Below are 22,083 nucleotides of genomic sequence, written 5' to 3' on the forward strand. Positions count from 1 at the left end.
CTGATGTCTTACAGTTGGTGTTGGCATCAGTTCATCCTTTGAAGTCAATTGTAATAGACTGAAGTGATGTTTGGCTGGCACCGGTTGCATTTAGTCATCATCACTCAGAGACACATAGCAGTATAGTCCGACACCAAGCAGGAATGGAGCTGGATCTGGCCGATTCTGGTGACCTCAGGATAGGAGTCCCCAGGTTGAGACAGGGAAACAAATAGAATAATATTAGCATAGATGCCATTTAATGTTTTGCAGAGTTATAGATCATGATCAATGTTTCTGGTTGTCATGTCTGCGTTTTTCATAATGGCTATTTACTTTTTAAAGTAATTTAATTCTCACGGTTGTGACTTTATTTCTCATAATTATTAGATATGAACTCACAATTTCATTGTTCTGAAATTATGGCTTATGGAAGCTGGATCCCACCGAGAATAAAAAATAAGAGGCAATACTCACTTTATATTTTACAATTGTTACTTATTGCAAGAAAAATAAATCTAAATTTGACAAGAAAAGTTGCAATTGTGAGCTTTTTTTAGACTTTATATCTCGCAATTTCGACTTCTTTATTTCTCAGATCAACATCTTTAATAAAGAACGATGCAAAATAAACCAAACCAGAAGGATTGTAGTTCCCAAATTGGTGTTCACAATATACTGATTACTGAAGAGCTGAAGATTAGTCTACAGGGGGAACTAGGGAGTGAAACGAGATGCATCCAGAGGCATGATGCAATTAATAGTTTTTAACTTTATTTACTTCCTGCGTCCTAGCTTTCAACATTAAATTGTGCTTCATTTTTTATTTAAAATGAAGACATTAATGGACATCCTCCCTCTTCGCCGTTTGAAGTAGAATCATTAAAATTTGTTAAGAAAGCATGACTAATTAAAAAGGATATTTAAATAGGATTTAATTTGAATTGCATTCTCCCTGTTACCTTTGTGTGGGGTTAACATGAGAGAAGAGGAACAGATTAGATATTCTCACACTAATTATGAGCGGTGTTCCCCAGGGGCGGGTATTGGGCCCACTCGCATTCTCCTCCGCACATCAGCGCCATTCCAGCACGCTTCTCTGAAAACACGCTGTGTAAAGCTCAGCTGCCCTCAGGGCTTGTAGTTAAGACCCTGACCCTCACCACACAACGTTTCACAGTAGCAGTCATGACACACAGAAAATATGGGTTTGGCTGATGTTGGGTTGTAGTGAAGACAGTGAGTGTTGAGTTTAACCTCTTGATAGATTTGGGATGTGAGTTTTACAGGGTGTGGTCATGTTATGGTACTTGCATGAATATGATAAAAAAAAAAAACAGTCATCCATTCCTTTTTTAAACCAAAAAATCCTGTGTTCTTTGGAGTGAGAACTATTAGACAAGTTGGAAAATCTAGAATCTAAAATAAACGGAGCATAGCATGAAAAGTAGGTTTTAAACTCATCAAATGTCTTTATCACCACTTAAAAAGGTGATTTCTGATCTGTCCCACATTAGAGGTCTTGACCTTCTCTATTGTGTCCAACAAATAAAATCATACAATGTCATAATTTTGACAAAATCCGTTGAATTTATATTCAATTAATTGCAGAAAATAATATTTCTTGTTTTAAAACATCATAATTAGCTGTGTCCCACATTTTACACACAACCCTTTACCACATAATTTTCATCTTATTAACAAAATGGAATAATGCATAAAATTGTCACCATTTGGCCATTCCATTTTCTCAATTTTTTACACACATTGTAGTGCTGATTGCATTTTTCAGGCTCAACCATTCAAGCCTGCTACAATTGTTATTGTTAGAACAATGATCAAACAAATCATTTTAATTTATGGGAAATAATAAGAAATATCAGAAACTAGAACTCAACATTTGATCGTAACAAGCTAACCAAGTGTAATTTAAGCTAAATCCCCATCACAAAATCAGGGTTTTGAACTGTCCCAAATTTTGGTAACAGGGTTGCAAAAATCACAAACCTCATTTAAATAGATACAATATTCTATAATGTTATGTAATCATCAAATGTATTTAATATTATTTAAATGTTTCCTGAAGGTTAAGCACCTCCTATCCCCAAACTTTTGTTGAAAAAGAAAAAGACTTCATAAGAGTTTTAAGCACTATTTTGTGTTCTTCGCAAGGAAATCCCTTTTATTTAACCTCCTGAGACCCTGCACATGCGTGAGCTTTACATTTGGCTTCCCTGTCCGCAACGCATAATTTAATTTCATTTAAACTGACTGATCGTAGTTCAGGAGACTCTGGGCTGTCAGTAAAGGGTGAAACTTTTGAGGCATGTGATCAAACAGTATGGTGTCGATCACAGAGGAGTTTGTTTTGGAGAAACACCAACAAAACTAATTCTGGTATGAAACCTAATAAAGTTTTTACATTGAAACCTGTTTGAGTCAAAAGATTAGAGTCTCTAGTTTCATCCGATATGCCATTTTAAAAATTTGAGCAATTTATTGTGAAATGGCACACTATTTAACACAATGACCACATTTGTGACTGTATGCTCATTTTCAGTTAAAATATCCTATATTTACTGTGTATTATCACATTGAGAATTAATGTGTTCATCCAAAAGCTGAAAAATGTTGCTTTCAGAGGCTTTATATGGAGTTAGGATGAAAATAAGGTGCATTTCAAACTGTTCTGAGACCAGTGCAGACAGACAGCACACTGGAGGTTAAGTCATTCACTAAATAGGGAGCAAGGGAGCATCCTATAGCTCTCTATGCAGTTAAGTGCATTCACTCCTAAAATCTGATCAAAAGTTCAGTTTCAGGCTGCAGATGATGTTTGAATCACTCAACATGTTTGACAGACATGAGACAATGATAATCAGTACATAGATTCAGAATTTATAATGTATCATTTTATTTTAACATGATTGACAGTGATTGGATGATGCTGGACATTACTTTGAATCAGAATTAATTATGCTAATTTCTGATGTAATGTCTGTAACATCTCAAAAACATGAATAATCAACACTCCTGCAAACATAATAATATATATATATATATATAATATTCTTTCTATAGTTTGGTATTCTTTAAAATTTCACAACTTTGTCCCACCGGCCACATATGTGGACATCAATTTTTAGGAAAACTATTTGGTCTAAAAAAAAATATATATATATATATATATATATTATTATTATTATTTTATTTTTATTTTTTTTTTGTGCATGTTTATTAGGTGCTACTAGTTACAAATCAAAAGGGGGAATGGAAAATGCACACATGCATACAGCAGTCATGTGGGGGTCTCCGGAGGTTAAAACAACAACAACAAAAAGAATGCTGCCACCCTCGGCTTCTGCATATGAACGAAAAGAGTTTTGTCATACAGCCCTTCTGTTTTTGATTGTATTTGTTTATTTATTTTGATGTCTGTGTTTTGTTGAAAAAGCAGACTGTTTAGATTCCCTCAGCGCCAGTGTGTGCCAGGAGGGCAGCGCTCATGGGATCTGTGGTTTTCCGTGCAGTAGGTTATGATATGAATAACTCGTGTGTTTGTTTATGAAAGAGCAGGGCAAAGACCTGTTTACAAGAGAGGCAGATCAAAACCAGGTGGCTGCACGTGATGGTCATGTGACCTTCCATGATGTGAACTACATACTGCACCCCAATACTCCATACTCGCTATATGTTTATCACCTTTATAATGCATTTCTAATGGCTTGTAAAGATATTTTATAGACAGATGAATGTTGAGCTGCACCCTGCACATTTTAATTTACAATATTTACCAGTTTGACACATGGCATCGGTCAGTATGTCATCTAGGTGTGGGAATGCTGTGGCATGTTTAATCTCATCACACATTTGCACTGAGCAGTGGAAAGTCTCTTTTATCCAAAAAATATAACTGAAAATATTTATTCCTGGCGTTAGAATATACTGACACAGTATTGTGAGATAAAATATTGGCATTTAATTCTTTATATATTATAGGGTTTATTCATGTCAAAAAGACAGAAACTTCACCGACTGAAATTTTTTATGGTGTTAATACTTTTTCTGGAGAAAAAATATTAAAGAGCCAAAATATTAAATGCCATGGATCAATATTTATGGAGTAATCCATTATTTTGTAGAGGGGGGCGAAAATGACAATTTTCGTCCATGATTTTGGAGCCAAACTACAGGTCAAATAAATAACCTAAGAAAGGTGTCAGTGTCAGTTTTATTTGTACACAGAGATAGGTTGATCTATTACTAAAATCAGTTGACTTCAGCACCTCTTGTCGCATTATATTTCAATGGTGAGAGTCCAAAAATGGGGAAAAAACACACTTTTTTGTGTTGTTTTTCCAAAGTTGGAGTGCCTATAACTCCAGACATATTAAAGATATATTAATATCCTTTTATATTCTATTTCAGAACAAACTTTCCTTTTTGTATCTTCAATGTTTAGGCCCTATATGGTCTAATCTGAAAGATATGGGGCTCTCAGTGTGGCTCCGTCTGTAAATTGTTACATTTTTCCCATTTTCAATGGTCAAAAATTAAATGTGGGTCACATGGTATAAAGCTAGTTTTGTCCAACAAAATAAAGGTCTGAAGTACAAATAATGATAAAACTAGAAATGTACCTTTATTTATTAGTCTCTGTCCATTACACACAAGAACCAGCCGTGAGCTGAGCTGTTCAACAGTTCACAGATCATTGTCACAGTGTACACAGTCAAAAATATAGTGTTGAGTGTGTGCTAATGCTCTGTGATCAGCTGGTGTGTCGTGTGTTTGTGCTTCAGGTCTGGATCCAGAGAAACATTTAGGAAAATCACTGGCGGAGATGGAACCATATCTGCATGAGGTCAGGAGCATTGAACTAAATAAACCTTCTTTAACTGTTGTTTCAAGTGTTAGATAAGATTATTTAGATTATCATTATATGACCCTTTATGTAATGACTGTGTATGTGGCAGCTTTCAGAGAAGTATGGAGTTCATATCTGTGGTGAAGGTGGCGAGTATGAGACCTTCACCCTCGACTGTCCGCTCTTTAAGAAAAAGATTGTCATGTGAGTCACGTGTTGATCATATCTGTGTAGTGTAAACACCCATGTGTGAGTAAAAGAGAAGTGGTTTACACAGAGATGTGCAATATATAATTCAGTATCGGTTAATATGATTTTTTTATTATCAGCATCAGTCTGAATCGGACAATATTGGAAGTCAGTTTACAAATGTATTAAACAGTTCTGCATCTTTTCAATTGTACCAAGAGATTAGGTTTATAAAATATGGCAGCATATCAGTTATTGGCTGTAACATACAATTATCAACTATTGGTCAACAGTTCAAAAGGGGTGCATCTCTAGTTTTGGAAGAAAAGTGACATTTATACTGTGGTGTCATGAGTGTGATGATGTTTATTTTTACAGTGACTCCATGGAAACCATCATTCACTCAGCGGATGCTTTCGCACCTGTCGGATACCTGCGGTTTACACACATGCACACAGAGGACAAAAGTAATGTGAGTAACATTATGCTTAATGTATTCTACACTTTTTTTGTCATTTAAATGTTTTCCCTAAGGGCCATTTTTTATATTAGTCAAGGACAGTCACCACAAATGCCAAAAAACAGCCATTTCCCACCCTCTCTCTGTTTTTGCTAATGCACCTTTAACCCTCCTTTGGTATTCGGTCATTTTTGACCGAAATAAATTTCCTCATTTAATAAAAATGTTTTTCTTTATCTGAGCAGTACAAGACTTGGTGACTTTTCCTCCATTTGCCATCTGAACATACAAAAAAAAAAACAAAAAAAACTTGGGCTTGATTCGATAAGTCTAAGTGGTCGTAAAAGAAAAAAAGCGACACCTTTGGTATTCACGGTCAAAATTGACTGACCATTGAAAATTAATGGGAAAGACCAGACACACACACACACACGTTTGCAAAATACATTTTTAATTTTGAGGTACTAAAGTGTTCTGTTTTATGCTCTAATTGAATTTTCAGAGTTTTGCAGTTCATTTCTGTTTCTTGATGTTCATTTTCTTGACATTATTATGCATTTACTTTGAATTATTACATTTTTATGTTTGAAATAAATTATTGGTAGAAAAATGATTATTTTGTGTCTTTGTAACACCATGGTCAGGTTTGATTGCAAGCTTAATGACATTAACTGCAAAAACTGACACTTCAAATCCATTTTAAAATGCTAAACTTTGACAAATAATTTTGTAATGTCTAAATATATATCCAAATGCATATCTTGTGATAAAATATTAAATTAGTTTACAATAAGTCATCAGACTACACGTTAGGTGGCTACAGACATCTACTGGCTGTTACTGGCATGACATGGTGTTCAAGTCATGTTATTTATATTTTGTTCACCAGATGGCAGCAATCTGCCTCCAATTTATGTCACATTCTCATATTTTCTTCATGTTTCAACTTATAGAAGTATAGGTTCTGAACTGTATTTTATTTTTTCAGAAAAATTTGCTTATTTGTAACATTTTGAAATGTACATGTAAATAAGATAAAAATGGCATAAAATTCCAAAAGAAATGCATAATTGTATTGCAAGGAAGAATAAATGTTATCATTTTCATCATAAAAAAAGGGTCACACATCTGACACTTCTGGTCAAAAATGAACCCGAATACCAAAGGGAGGTGAGATTTTTCAATACCATAGGAGGGTTAAGAGATCTGTATGTAAATGATCTCTGTTAAAATTGGCTAACATCTGTGTTCACAGTGTTTCAGACAGACTAGTTTGGCAACACAATGATTGATGCTGCTTTGATTTTGTTTGAAACTATTGTCATTAACAGAGCAAAAATAGACAAAATAACTGGCCGTATTGTGTCTTAAATTGATTTAAATGTCTTATTTATACAAATATTGGATAAAAGCTATTTTTTTCCCACCGTTTTAATAACATTTTTGCTTTCATTATTTGAAAAATGTACAAATATTCCGTGTAGTCTCTGATTTAATGGGCTCATAAAAGCTCAATGTATAATAATCATAAAATAATGATCCAAATGCAGTTTAAAATAGTTTAAGATGGAGTATAGCATGTCACACTGCAGGACATGACAACTTCCCAAAAGTATTTCATGTCAGCTGTACATTTACTGTGGATATAAAAGTGCAAAAAGCTACAAAAAGAAACGGCACCGCTATATTGAAACAGGAAGCAGCAATCTGTACGGCATCACACACTCACACACACACACACACACACAGACAAACGCACGCGCACACACACAAATGTGTACACACACAGACATGCACACAAACAAACACACAGACACACACACATACTCGCACGCATGCGCACACACGCACACAGCTCATTCCACAGGCGCTCTGCAATTTCTCTTTTTGTCCCTCATTTGGGCAACTGTGACGTCTGCAATATTCACTCGTGCCTGAAACCTGGCCTGCCTTGACAAACATGTCCACTCATATGATCCACTGTGTGCTCAGGTACGCTGGGCGACACTGCGGCGATGACACACACACACACAGGATATAAGGGAAGGTTATTCAGGCCATTTCTCATGCGGATCAGGTGTGTGACTTTACATTCAGAGTTTGACATTCTATATGAACTGAAAACTGTTTATTGTGTGTCCCATCAGTTCATATATTGCTCTTTGTGTGTGCTGAGATCAGTATCATACTGCAGTAAATCACCTTTAATGTGCCGTTACACAATCACACTCTTTATAATAGTGGTCGACCAATATGGGTTTTTTAATGGCTGATACTGGTACCTGATACCAATATATATGCATAAAGCTAATGATAGCAAACGTATAAAAATAGCTAAAAACTTATTTTAAACACAATTCTTTACACAATAAAAACGTCCATTGTCAAGGCTGTTGGTAGATTTTGGAACAGACATTAGATTAGATTCTGTTCAGTGCTCGAGCCGATAATGCTGAAAATCTCACAATGGTCGTATATTGGCTGATTAATCGACCCTATTTTATAACACATCGTATGAACTGCACAAATTAGTGTCACAGTAGCTGTTTTCACAATATTAAAGTCAGGTTAAAGTTAAATTGGAACTAACTATTTATTGACTATTAATTAACAAAATGCATTGTACAAACGTTTTTACAAACGATTTTAAAGCACATTGAAGGTTTTTAATAAATGTATTTAACTTGTTACAGAGGTACGAAGATCACAACCCATTTAAATAATCTTAATTAAGCAATAAGGCAAGGTTGTGTAATCTGTCACGATTATGAAATTTGGCTGACGATTAACTGTCAAACAAATAATTGCAATTATGATGAATAATTGTCTGTTTTAGGGCTATGATGGTATTTTTTTTTTTGTTTTCATATTTCTTAAAGTGTTTGTGTGTTTCATACACCTTAAAGTAATTTTTTATATTTAACTTCAAATATATAAATCAAATAAAAAAAACGTATGAATACGTGAAAAATTATGTTTTAAATATCAAAATACTGTATTTCTAAATACTAAAAATATCTGTTTTTGGTCAACTATAGTTTTGGTCCATTTTGCATTTGCACAGTTGTTTTTGGATCCCAGCCAGCCTGAAAAGCAATATTATATTATATTATATTATTATATTATATTATAATATGCAATAGTAAAATATTTCTGTCCTAAATTCCTTTAACTTTATTTTAAGTCTCTACGGTTAAACCTTTGAGATTCCGTTATTTTAAGTTAATATCAAATAACTGTGATTTGACGATTATTTAATAATGCAACAGGCCTAGTCGTGTGTTATTTTGTGAATATAGTCATGCATAAAGAGTGTTGTTAGACACAATGTGCAGCGGAGTAGAGGTCGACCGATAATGGATTTCACCAATACCGATATCTAAGTTGGGCAGTACTTGCCGATAACTGATTAATCAAACGATAGTGTTAAAATAGATACTGAATGAAAAAATAACAGCAAGTAAAATAGTGCTGAACTTTATTACAAAAATAAACAGTACTGACTGAACCATGAAAATGTATTGTATTTTTTTAAAATGAAATAAATATATAAATATTAATATATATTAACTAATTTTCAAATTTTAAAGTCAGCTGATTTTAAATTGACGTTGTTTCCTTCATCCACAAGAGGGCGCAATAAATATATAAACCATTCAGCACCGTTATATTACTGCAAAGAACATTCCTATCCTGGCTGTTAAAAAAGAGCATTTCATTGTCAACTAATGTGCATAAAATAAAGTTTTAGTCGGTCCATATTCTCAAATGTTAAGTCAAAAGTAAAATGAGGGGGGAAACGCTGAAATAGACAGTTCACATGGTGTTCCACTTGCACTGATTCCTACTACTCCAGACTCAAGCTTCATAATAACAGTGAAATACCACATTGTGTTTTATTCAGTACAGCTGTATGTAGAGTAGCAATATTCACAGATAGCAGAGGTATTCGGCTGAACTCGGTGGTGAAGCGGCTCAGATTATGAGCATAGGCCAGGGGCTGTTCAATCAGATGAAACACAACAGACTGGAACCAAACGCGAGGATCTCGAGACACACATTTACAAGTTGAACATCTTTCCTGACGAAGCATTTAAACAACTCATAATCTGAGAAATGCTTATAAGAGAGCAGGATGCAATAGCCAAAGACCTCCACCAACTGTAAGGGGGTGTTCACACCAAACGCTTTTGCAACCATCCATTTGTTTTTCTATGTAAACGTGCGCTAGATGAACGTCTTTGTTTCACTTTGTTTTTGTTTATTCAGCGTCTCTTGCAGGAGCGAGTGTTTTTTAGATGATGTGTCTAATTAAAAAGAGCTTTAAAAAGCATCTTTAGACACCTGCTTTCTGTTAAACTGTATTTGTTGCACTGTGTCTAGCCTTTTTTAGTGCAAGAATGTGATCGATCTGAAGTCATCGTATTACAGTGAGGATAAAAACATTGAATTGAAATCAGATATGTTTCTGATATGATTATACGTTTCTCTCGGCGCATGAAGATATTAATTTGCTTTCTCACATCACTAGCTTTAAATATGCAGCTAGCTGACTAACAAATGCATAAACATCACCAGCTGGATATAAACTAATGCAAATAGATGGCAATAGATAGTAATAGATGGGAACAATCGTGACATTTAAACATTTGGGTAGGACTTGCATATATTTTAGTCACATTGTTCTAACTGCTTGAGGTTAGCTTTAATGTTACTATACTGCTGTTCTCTACTAATGCAGCATCTAGTCAACAAATGAATTACTTTATAATGATATAACATGTACTGTAGTGTACCGTATACATTTCATTGTTGATGTTTTAAATCCGAATCTGAAGTGTTTCGCTTCATATAGTCTCACGTCAAAACAAACAGCATAAGGCATCAGTGAAGTGATAGTTTTTATTTCGCCTCTAGAGGACGCTCTTATACTGTATAACGACAGCGGACCCTTCCCAGCTGCTCCAGCTCCGGACGCAACAGGGAAAATCTATCAGTGTGGATTTTTGCAGATAACTGATCAGCAAAATCGGCAAGAATCGGCAAAACCGATATATCGGTCAACCTCTATAGCGGAGTGCCTATATTCACAATATAACATGACCTTGAGTGCATTATTGCTTTTATAAAACAGTTATAACATAATATCAATATTAAGGACACAAATTTTCACAAACTTTTTTTATTATTATTTTCTCATAAGTTTCTCAGCATTTTGATCACATTTTAGCTTTAAAAATGCATACATTTTATGTATTCCATCAATAACGATAATGTCTTTGCATATATTATGTTGCATATATACATTTGAAAGTTTAAATACACCTTAGCCAAATACATTTAAACTCAGTTTTTCACAATTCATGACAATTAATCGTAGAAAACATTCCCTGTCTTTAGGTCAGTTAGGATCACTACTTTATTTTAAGAATGTGAAATGTCAGAATAATAGTAGAGTGAATTATTTCTTTCAGCTTTTATTTCTTTCATCACATTCCCAGTGGGTCAGAAGTTTACATACACTTTGTTAGTATTTGGTAGCATTGCCTTTAAATTGTTTAACTTGGGTCAAACATTTTGGGTATCCTTCCACAAGCTTCTCACAATAAGTTGTGGAATTTTGTCCCATTCCTCCAGACAGAACTGGTGTAACTGAGTCAGGTTTGTAGGCCTCCTTGCTCACACACGCTTTTTCAGTTCTGCCCACACATTATCTATCGGATTGAGGTCAGGGCTTTGTGATGGCCACTCCAATACCTTGACTTTGTTGTCTGGAAGCCATTTTGCCACAACTTTGGAGGTATGCTTGGGGTCATTGTCCATTTGGAAGACCCATTTGTGACCGAGCTTTAATTTCCTGGCTGATGCCTTGAGATGTTGCTTCAATATATCCACATAATTTTCCTTCCTCATGATGCCATCTATTTTGTGAAGTGCACCAGTACCTCCTGCAGCAAAGCACCCCCACAACGTGATGCTGCCACCCCCATGCTTCACGGTTGGGATGGTGTTCTTCGACTTGCAAGCCTCGCCCTTTTTCACCCAAACATAATGATGGTCATTATGGCCAAACAGTTCAATTATTGTTTCATCAGATCAGAGGACATTTCTCCAAAAAGTAAGATCTTTGTCTTCATGTGCACTTGCAAACTGTAGTCTGGCTTTTTTATGATGGTTTTGGAGCAGTGGCTTCTTCCTTGCTGAGCAGCCTTTCAGGTTATGTTGATATAGAACTCATTTTACTGTGGATATAGATACTTGTCTACCTGTTTCCTCCAGCATCTTCACAAGGTCCTTTGCTGTTGTTCTAGGATTGATTTGCGCTTTTCGCACCAAACTACGTTCATCTCTAGGAGACAGAATGCATCTCCTTCCTGAGCGGTATGATGCTGTGTGGTCCCATGGTGTTTATACTTGCGTACTATTGTTTGTACAGATGAACGTGGTACCTTCAGGTGTTTGGAAATTGCTCCCAAGCATGAACCAGACTTGTGGAGGTCCACAATTTTTTTCTGAGGTCTTGGCTGATTTCTTTTGGTTTTCCCATGATGTCTAGCAAAGAGACACTGAGTTTGAAGGTAGACCTTAAATTACATCCACAGGTACACCTCCAATTCAGTACACCTCCTATCAGAAGCTAATTGGATAATTGTCTAAAGGCTTGACATCATTTTCTGGAATTTTCCAAGCTGCTTAAAGGCACAGTTAACTTAGTGTATGCAATCTTCTGACCCACTGGAATTGTGATATAGTCAATTAAAAGTGAAACAATCTGTCTGTAAACAATTGTTGGAAAAATTACTTGTGTCATGCACAAAGTAGATGTCCTAAACGACTTGCCAAAACTATAGTTTGCTAATATTAAATCTGTGTTTTAAAAAATTAGTTTTAATGACTTCAACCTAAATGTATGTAAATTTCTTACTTCAACTGTACATATAATTACATGTTTAATGTTTACACGCATAATTTGTACTATTTACAAGATTGAAATGTGTATTAAAACTGTACTGTCTCTTTAAGAATAGCTTTAGTTCAGCGAGCGTCTCACAAAAGTGTTTTGGTTGAGTACATATTAACAAGAGTGAAGTTGAATGGCTTTTGCACATTATTAGAATTAAATGTCTCTTTTGTTGTTTTTGATCATCAACTTACTGTAAAGAACAGAAAATATATTAAAAGAGACATTACTTAATGACAAATGGAGTGTGTGGATCTTGTCTTTGGACACACATTACACAGAACCAGTCAAACCAAACATTTACTCTCAACTTGCAGTGAAAAGTTCTCGCTGCTGAACTTCAACACTATACTGTTCAATCACTGCTGAGTGATATCTTAACATTTACCAGCCAGTGGCCAATCACAGACATTTATAGTCACATAGCGAAAAATTTGGATGCATATGTTAGTGATTTAGTCGCATTGTTGTGGCTTGTACGTAGCGTAAAAGATCGATCTTGGGATTTAAGAATATATAAAGAGATTGTTGAAATGAAGATCATGATAAATCAGGAAATCAATATTTTTACCTAGCCCTAGTTAATATATTGTGTAGGAACACTGTACTGACCAATCAGCATTCAGAACCACAATTATCTGTTTTATTATTTGCATATTATCAAAAACCACATATTATGATAACATTGCATTGTTGGATCTTCAGCAGTTCCTAATGTGAGCTATTAACATGAGGTGTGTGTGTGTGTGTGTGTGTGTGTGTGTGTGTGTGTGTGTGTGTGTGTGTGTGTGTGTGTGTGTGTTTTGAGCATGTGCAGGGTCACAATGTAGACAAGTGTGTGCGCTTACTAGCTATAGTTTGGGGACATATATGTCCCCAGAAGTCCGCTAAATCTGACAAAAGTGTCCTTTGGGGACATTTGGGACATCCTCAATCGGAAAAATTATTAAATTCTAAAAATGCAAGTTGCTTACAGTCTATTGTATAATAATTATAATTAACTTGAAATAAAAACAATAGAAGTCTGTGAAATGTTGTTGTTTAAATAGTTAAGTAGAGGTGTGTTTGTGAGTGTGTATTATGGTGTGTGTTGGAGGAGTGTTTGAGGGAATGAAAACACGTCACCCAAGAATGCAGCTCTTGCAGCCATGCGGCCATCAGCACACCCCCGCTGAGCTCTCACCCCGCAGCTTATCGCGAGCTCTGGGAGATTTCTCCCGCATGCAGCCGTCGCAAGAACTGTCTGTCACACTGACAGATCTGCGCTGACATCAGCTCTGGAGGAAACCGCTGCGGCCGCTAGAGGACACGAGGGGTGGGGTGGGGGGGTCATTTGCCCTGAATTAATGCTGCTCTAAACTCACATGCTGCACTTTCATTAATTTAATTAACACATGGCCAACTGCAGATGACAACACCATATAAAAGAGAGATGAGATGTTTTTTGTGTCTGGTGCGCTTTCAGTTTGAGAATGACTTCTTTGTCATTGTCTAAAATATGTAAACAATGACAAGGAGAGTTTTTGCTGAACTCAGCCGCTCATGTCATGATCTGAGTGACATCTAAAAATAAAGCTAAGAACACCCTTTAATCGTGGTAAATCGCTGTAAACTTGGAATCGAGTGACTTTCATTTATAATTCAAGAATTTCAATTATGTTTAATAATTGCTGGAATAAACAATGTTTCTGGCAAGCAATAATGGTCGTTAAACTGACGTTAGACTATTTTCGGTTGCTTAAAATGTCCCAGGTGCGCATTTATTGTCATTTTACAATGTCTCTGAATGTGTCTCATCCAGTGTTGGATATGTTACTCAAAAACGTTAATCCACTACAAATTACTAATTACTTTAGAGATTACTGCATTGAAAAAGTAATCATATTATTTTTAAGTAACCACAAAATGTTTTTGTTTTTCCATGCAACAAATTCAAAATAATGTCTATTTCCTCCTTGTTCATTTTCGTTGTCTCTTGACCTGTCACAGAAACTCAAACAGACATGAATATGAACATAATAAATGTTAAATGTTTTAGAAATACGTGCAACTTAAGCAATGTACTGAAAAGTAACTAACTTAACTGGAAGTCAGTAAATGTAATCTGATTACAATCATTTAAATTGGAATGTGTTGCAGTACTGGTTTGACTGAAAGGTAGTTAGATTACAGTAACGAATTACTTTGTAATCAGATTAGTCACAACACTTTCTCATCCGATCAGAATTTAGAGTCAGAACTATGTTTTTATAATACTACATTTACAGTATCAAACAGAAATGTGCTTGTGGTATTCAGTTATGTTTATCATATTTTTCTGTGAAGTAATAATAATAATAATAGTGATAAGAATATATTTGATTTAGACTGCACCTTTCTAAACCTCATAGACATTCTATAATCAAAAATTAAAGCGGAAAGCAAGCAAAGGGGTTAAAAACAAACTAAAAACTAATTATATACAAATAAACCAGTGATATGAAAAATGAAAACAAGAGCAGAGTAAACGAGCAGGTTAACATCACACAATACTAAATTAAACAGCACTATCAGAGAGAGAAGAGAGCATAAGAATAAGGTCAGAATTAGGGAGTTTTGACCCAGAATGATGGAGCAGAGATTCCAGTGTGTGAGCCAGAAATACAGAGGATCAGATCATATTAGTGTTTATTATTAAAGAGTGCTGCACATATGAGTAGCTTTATTGATAACGTTCATGATGTCATTGCTGTTGTTAGAGTTCATGATTTCATAGGTGTGTGTGTGTGATGCTATTCTCTCTGCAGGCCTGTGGCGTACGGTCGCCGGTCGTCAGTAGATGTCCTTGTCAGAGCCGCATTGACAGTCTGACAGAAGAGCTGGAATATGCTGATAAAACGACTGCAGATCTGCCGAGAGACTGTCCGTCACACACTGAGCACTGGAGTCAGAGGGAGCTGGGTGAGCTGTGTGTGTGTGTGTGTGTGTGTTCTGTTCATCATACAGTTATTATAGTCATTCAGTTTTAATCATCTTTTTCTCACAACGTAACACATCAGAACACTTTGATATCCACTAATAATCATATTGCTTTTGTGTTTATTAAACACTACCATGGTTTTTCTGGACACAGTTTCATGGTGATATCAGGCCGTTTCTTACGTTATTGGGCCAGGGAATTATTATTTTTTGGTGAAACCCTGCATAGATATACATAAGTAGAGCTGTTCTTATGGACTGCGATACATCAGCGCTTCTGCCATATTGGAAAAGTCAAGAGCCATCTGTAAACACTTGAAATTGAATTGACAGATTTCGTTTTTTCCAGCCAATATTCAAAAGATTTGATTTTCCCAAAGCATTGGACAATGTTGTAGATGATGCAAAAGTCCAACTGAAATAGTGTTGTTGAAACGGTCTCATAAACGATGTGTATCATGAGAGCGCTGTCTGATGCTTTATGTTTCTAATATAAGCGGTGGACGAGTGATCATAAACCAGACAGGGTAGATAGATCAGAACCATAAAGGAATCTAGCTCCAAAAGTATCCATTATATATTTGTTTATTCATATCATATATTTGTAATTAAATCATATAGCACACAGTTAGTTCTCTCCATATATTATTATAAACCATAACCTGGGCTATTAAACTAAAGTATTACATAAACTGAGATAATAATTGCAGTGCAATTTATAGTATAATGCAGATGTACATCTACACACATTACCACAAAACGAGCGTGTATTACGCATATATTAAAAATAAAATGTATTTTTTAAGAACTAGTATGAGCACCGATGCTTTTCAGTACTCACTGATACAATACATGTTTTCTGAACTCCATATCAAATATTTATTTCAATCTTATCATCAAAATGGTGTTTAAATAAATGAATTCATTAAAACTTTAATCAAATGAAAACATAACAATTAATTTTCAACATAATTGTGTATTATTTTTATCAAATGAAGTGCTTTTAATCCACAGTACAACATTGGAGTTATATTTTGTCAAATAAAGTGCTGCAGAACAGAGCATCACAGATGTGAGATATTGCTTAAATATAATACAATTACTGTTGATTTATTATTAGTAGTAGTAGTAGATATATTTCTGTCATACCTTTTTCCATTTAAATTGAGCTTTTATTTTGGAGTGAAGCTCTTTCCGTTTCCGTGTGTTTTTGACGGTAGCTTCACACCTCCGGAAAAGCAGGTCGCTGTGTGACATACCCTGCTTTCCAAAGGGGATAAATCAGCCTCCATAGGGCACTTCGAAGGGAGAACAGTCATGATAGCCATGCTGTAAGATCATGTCAAACAGCATTTTCAATAAAAATGACTTAAAAGGTGAGTTCTGAATGAATGTTATTTATGAGCTGCACACCTTTCAGTCCTCCAGAGCTCTCACAGTGCACTGTAAAGTCTTCAAAGGGAATAGGGCATAGGGATGATCACTTCTGAATGAAACGCATCCCTTATTATGAAATCGCATACGGCTGCTAATGAATTAAATATGTAGTCTGTATTTGCTGCGCGTTACATAGTGGATTAGCGCTCTGCTCGCTGTCATCTGCTACAAACAGAACATGATGCTCATGATGGTGTTTTCTCTGTATGAGCCAAAGATCTCTAAAAGCTACAACACCGGCTCCACACATTCATTTTGAAGCCCGCAGCACATGCAAACTATATATTTGACTCATTAAATTGCAGCCTTTACAGTTTAATAACCTCACTAGGACATAACATTGTTTTAATCTGGGTGCTGAATGTTTACAGAATGACATTCGTACGTCAGATGGTATTGGTTTTTGGTATCAGAGCATTTTTATGAGCACAAGTACATAAACGCGGTATCGGACCTTGTTATCGGGACATTCCTAAAAAAAAAAAATGCTAAATGCAAATAAAATATACTAAGAATGCTAAATAAATAGACTTAAAGGAGGAAAAAACTCTTCCTATATCTTCTGTTGATGTCAAAGGTTGTGTGTCCATCAAACTCTACTGGATTTCAGCACATCTGTCACTTGGAAGATTGTGTGACATGAACTCGTCCTTAAAAACTCAATAAAACTACACAAGATCAAAGAAAACAGCACCCAGACTACATTAAATACAGATTCGAGAGCATTAAACCATCATATTAATACATTTCAATGGGGGGGGGGTCATTCCTACAAGCTGTGGTATTTATAATGTATCATTTTAAACCGATTACAATTTTGATAGGCTAGTTAAGAGGAATGAAGACTATATATAATGTTAAACACTGCTGTGGGCCAAAAAGTCAAACTTTAAATAATTGAAATCATTTTAATTATTTACTAGTCTGATTTCCTCATGTCCACAGAGCTGCATTTGAAACATCTTTGACAAAATAAGTGCTAAATCGTTTTTTTATGTGTTTAGTATCACATTCTCTCACTAACATGTATTCATTTTAGTACCATATCAATGCCGTATACATTATATAACATCAGCACTTCTAAACCATTATATAATATATTTGGTGTTTAAGTATGATGGTAATGTAGTACTAATGCATATATCAAGTACTATGGTATTGTTATCTGATACCATCATTGTACCATGGTACCACCACAGTTGATGTTGACTTGTGTGTGTTTGTGTGTGTTCTCTTAAAGATTGTGTGCCATCACACTCGGTCAGGAGTTCAGTGGGTTACCAGTGGATAACTGGTCTAACAGCTCTTCCCTCTGAACACCCCAATGCCCAGAGTCAAACCCAAGATGTTTTCACCCTCCTGGAAAGTACGAACATTTCTCTTGTTTTCCATTCTTTATATGATCACAGTATATACATGGGGTGAGGGGTCTCTGTGATGTGTGTTTTCTCAGATGTAGCCTTGAGTGTTATTTTAAGTGTGTGTGTGTGTGGGGCGGGGGTATTTTGACCATGGCGATTGTGTAGAAATAATGAAGAATAAAGAAGATGAAGCTTTTGTTTGGTGCTTGTGGGCACTCTGGTGCAGTTCAGTCCACCATCAAACCATCATCATCCACAACACACACGCAAACAGGCCTTTGTTCCAAACGCGCTTTCATTTTCCCCCTTGTTGTGCTGCAAAATGCACTTTTAAGAGGTGCGGCGAGGTCTTTATTCACAGCAGCGGGTTTTAAGCGGGATGTGAGCGAGGCGCGTGTCACCGACTTCATCCATCACCGGCGAGGGCAGACACTTCAAATTAGCCACTGCTTCAAAAACCACACTCGCGCTGTGTGGCTGTTTTTATCACCCGCAGAACTTTTCAAGAGCAAAGAGAAAAATCTTAAGAAAGATGAAAAGCATATTTAATGTTTTTCGTCTTACTTCAGCAAACAGCCTTCACAGAGCCGAGACAATATTAAACTAGTTAATATTTAATGATGGCCTTTCTTCTGTGAGCAAACCACGCAAAGTACACGCAAACACAAACGCCTGAAAGGAAAAACAATCTTGACATGTGAAATTCTAATGGGGACGTCGTTTGTGTTTTCCTCACTTTTCCATTGTGTGTGCAGCAAAAGTTAAAAGTATCACATAAGCAATGTTTTTCACGATACTGAAATTAGTTGCATAATTTGAGATCAAAACATGCTAACACTTTACAATAAGGTTGTATTTGTTAAAGCTACACTATGTAACTTTTTTTGTTAAAAAATAACAAAATGTTATTAATGAGATCCAACAAAAATCCATCTTCTAAACCATGTCTTTTCCCAAATACACTTTGATAAATCTATAATAATTATTTATATTTTAGAGCTGTCGGGACGGATTTCGCGGGAAATTGCGTTCATACGTCATTCGTCCGTGTGTGTTGACGTCATATCTGTACACAGAGAAAATAAGCTCCGGCTACTGTAGTGCGTGTGTGGATCATGGATCATTCAAACGGAAAACCTCCGGGGAATCACCGGGTGTAAAAACAAAGAAACCCCGAACAGAGCAGAGTCCAGAGCACAAAGGGAAAGCGACAGAGTCCGTAATAAAACCCCAATCAACATCGGCTTGACTTTTCAGAGGTGGCGGCAACTCTGAGATCTGAAAGGATTTAAAAGCAACACAGAGATGGCTTTTTCCTTACTCAACAGGGAAGATATTTTATTGATATGGAAAAAAATTCATTCCAGCATTGCTGTTGTGTTAACCACAAAAACATTTGACGGTCGGACCACTGATTTCTTTGAAAACTAATTCACACCCTGAGTGGTAGCATGTTGATTCTGCCTTAATACCTCGGGATGTGAATTAATGTTCAATAATTCAGTGATCGGAGTCAGTTTATTCTGCGGTTACCACATGTAGAATGTAGTCATAAAAATGGCATCAGCAATAAAATGCAGAATGTCGTGGAATATGACATATCTGGACGAAAATGAACATTTGAATGTACAATGAATTAAATTAAAATTGTGATATGTCTTAGTGTGATAATTAAAATGCAAAAGTCTGTGATTTAATTAAGTAAATATATAATCTGCAAGAGATGTGCGCTTCAACATGAATGTGTAGAGACGGCCGCTCATACACTGAAAACACCTCATCATGATCATCACGTACACTCTGTGTGAGATGACAGAGACAGAGAGCACTCTGAAGTGCACAGCACATACAGACTATGTATTTATTTAATTAAATCACAGTTTTAAGAAGGATTAATAATCGCACTGGGCCATGGAGCAAACTGCTTATCTGGAGGTGAGAAACTAACATAAAAAAAACACAGATACGCCAAAATAAAAGCTTGATTTATATAGACGCGTTTTTGCTTAAATATTACACTTGTTGGGCGCATAAAATGTCCTGGAAAATTGTGCCTTGAAAAGAGTGGGAACTTGTATACTTTGTACAGCATTTATTAATCTTTGTTAATGTTAGTAAAAATACACTTGTTCATTGGTAGTTTGTGTTAGTTCATAGTGCTTAAATGTGTTCGAATATGTTTAAATGAACATTAACCAAGATGAATAAATGCTGTAAAACTATTGTTCATTGTTAGAATCTTATTGTAAAGTGTTACTACCCAGAACTTAAACTTTTAAAACGTAATTGTTTCCTAAAATGCTTTATACATTTTCTGAGTAAATGCTGAAAGTGTCTTTGTTCCTGCACTTTCAGTTTTTTTTTTATTCTACCCTGTTGTGCAGTGATATTTCCCCTTTACAAATAATGGTTTGATCTTTCAGATACCATATTTGATAAATAAATATTGACCACATGTTTCAAACAGAGCTAAATTTCTCTTTTTCTTATTGTTCTTGGCACAATGCACAAACATAATGAATATGTTTGTGTTGTGCCAAGAACAATAAGAAAAATCTCTCAGGCATTATTAGACATAATCATATTTTAAATGTAACAGGCCTTACACAAAACATGATTTAAAAGAGAAACTTCATGAGTTAAAAATATTTATGGCATAATGTGTGATTAATCACAAGGCACATAAAAACTGAATGATAAAAACAGAATGTACTTATTTATATTTTGTGTATGAATACCAATTTTACTGTGACAGGGTTAAAAAATATCTAGTGTTCTAGGCTGGGGCTGGGCGACATGACGATACATATTGTGGCGACGAAATAAAGTGTCAACACATAGAGATTTTGCTATATTATGTATATCACGATATGTAAATATCCATGTGCGTAGCATGGGCTTATCTATCAGTGGTCAGGGCTTCACGTGAGACTGAGAGAATTGAAGAAACATGGACAGGGTTTTTTCCGGCATTGAACATTCTTCTGCGGCCACCCAAGCAAATTTAATGACCTTCATTGCACGTTTGGCACTGTAAAAGCGCTATATATTCTTCTCAATTGACACGTGACTGTGGCGCACCCTGTCTCTGGAGCTCTGAAGTGCACGCAAATCCAGCAGGCTTTCCGATATTTGTGCTCCAGAGACAGGAGTGCTCAGAGCGGGATCACATTTTTGACCCAGGAAAACCCCAAATGGAGAAAGAAATCTCCACAGAACGGGACGACTCCCAAACAGGTCAAGAAAATGAAGAGGAGCTCGTTATTAAAACAGGTGCGACATGGTGTACAGGGCAGAAAAATCGAATCTGCAAACTGTTTCGCACAACCGTTTTACCACCTCAAAATAATATGAAAGCCAAAAGATGAACTCTGCATTAATTCTGTCATTTATTTATTTATTTATTTTGCAAGAAGTGATAATTTTAGTTGGATATTTTTTTTTTACTTACGTTTTATTTTCTTTGTCGCTTTGCTTTGAGAAGATCTTAAGTTTCTTGAGCAAAGTTTATAATAATAATAATAATAATAATAATAATAATATTGGTCAACAACATTTTAAACTGAAATGTGGCATACTTAGCATTTATGTAAGGTTGATTTTTGAAAACAAGTTGATTTTTATTTATTTACTTTGACATTGTTTGTCTTGTTCCAAATAAAGAAAGAGGAGGTAGTTTAATTTATAAAGTATTTAATTCACTGACTGGAGTTCCAAAAATAGGCATTACAATAGGGTTATTTAATAGATAAATCATTTTTTATTGATTTTCCAAAAAACTTTTACTATATTGTGATATACTGTATATCGTTATTGTGATATAAAATTACTCATATCATGATAAAAGATATTGGTCATATCGCCCACCCCT

The 22,083-nt window shown here is 35.4% G+C and overlaps 1 protein-coding gene across 3 annotated transcripts in view; it reads left to right on the forward strand.

Moving 5' to 3' along the window:
- Positions 1–22,083, forward strand: part of dph6 (diphthamine biosynthesis 6) — a 108,295-nt gene that overhangs the window by 31,081 nt on the left and 55,131 nt on the right. For 2 of the 3 annotated variants that reach the window (XM_051723208.1, XM_051723209.1), the window contains exons 6-10: positions 4,782–4,843; positions 4,956–5,050; positions 5,414–5,507; positions 15,243–15,396; positions 18,092–18,217. In XM_051723208.1, the coding sequence (XP_051579168.1) occupies positions 4,782–4,843; positions 4,956–5,050; positions 5,414–5,507; positions 15,243–15,396; positions 18,092–18,217 (531 nt within the window). Of the gene's footprint in view, positions 1–4,781; positions 4,844–4,955; positions 5,051–5,413; positions 5,508–15,242; positions 15,397–16,634; positions 16,774–18,091; positions 18,218–22,083 lie in introns of those variants that run through there. The other variant, XM_051723210.1, reaches the window with a different exon arrangement.

Source organism: Myxocyprinus asiaticus, chromosome 17 (genome assembly GCF_019703515.2).
Source record: "Myxocyprinus asiaticus isolate MX2 ecotype Aquarium Trade chromosome 17, UBuf_Myxa_2, whole genome shotgun sequence".
In the NCBI taxonomy this organism is placed as follows: domain Eukaryota; kingdom Metazoa; phylum Chordata; class Actinopteri; order Cypriniformes; family Catostomidae; genus Myxocyprinus; species Myxocyprinus asiaticus.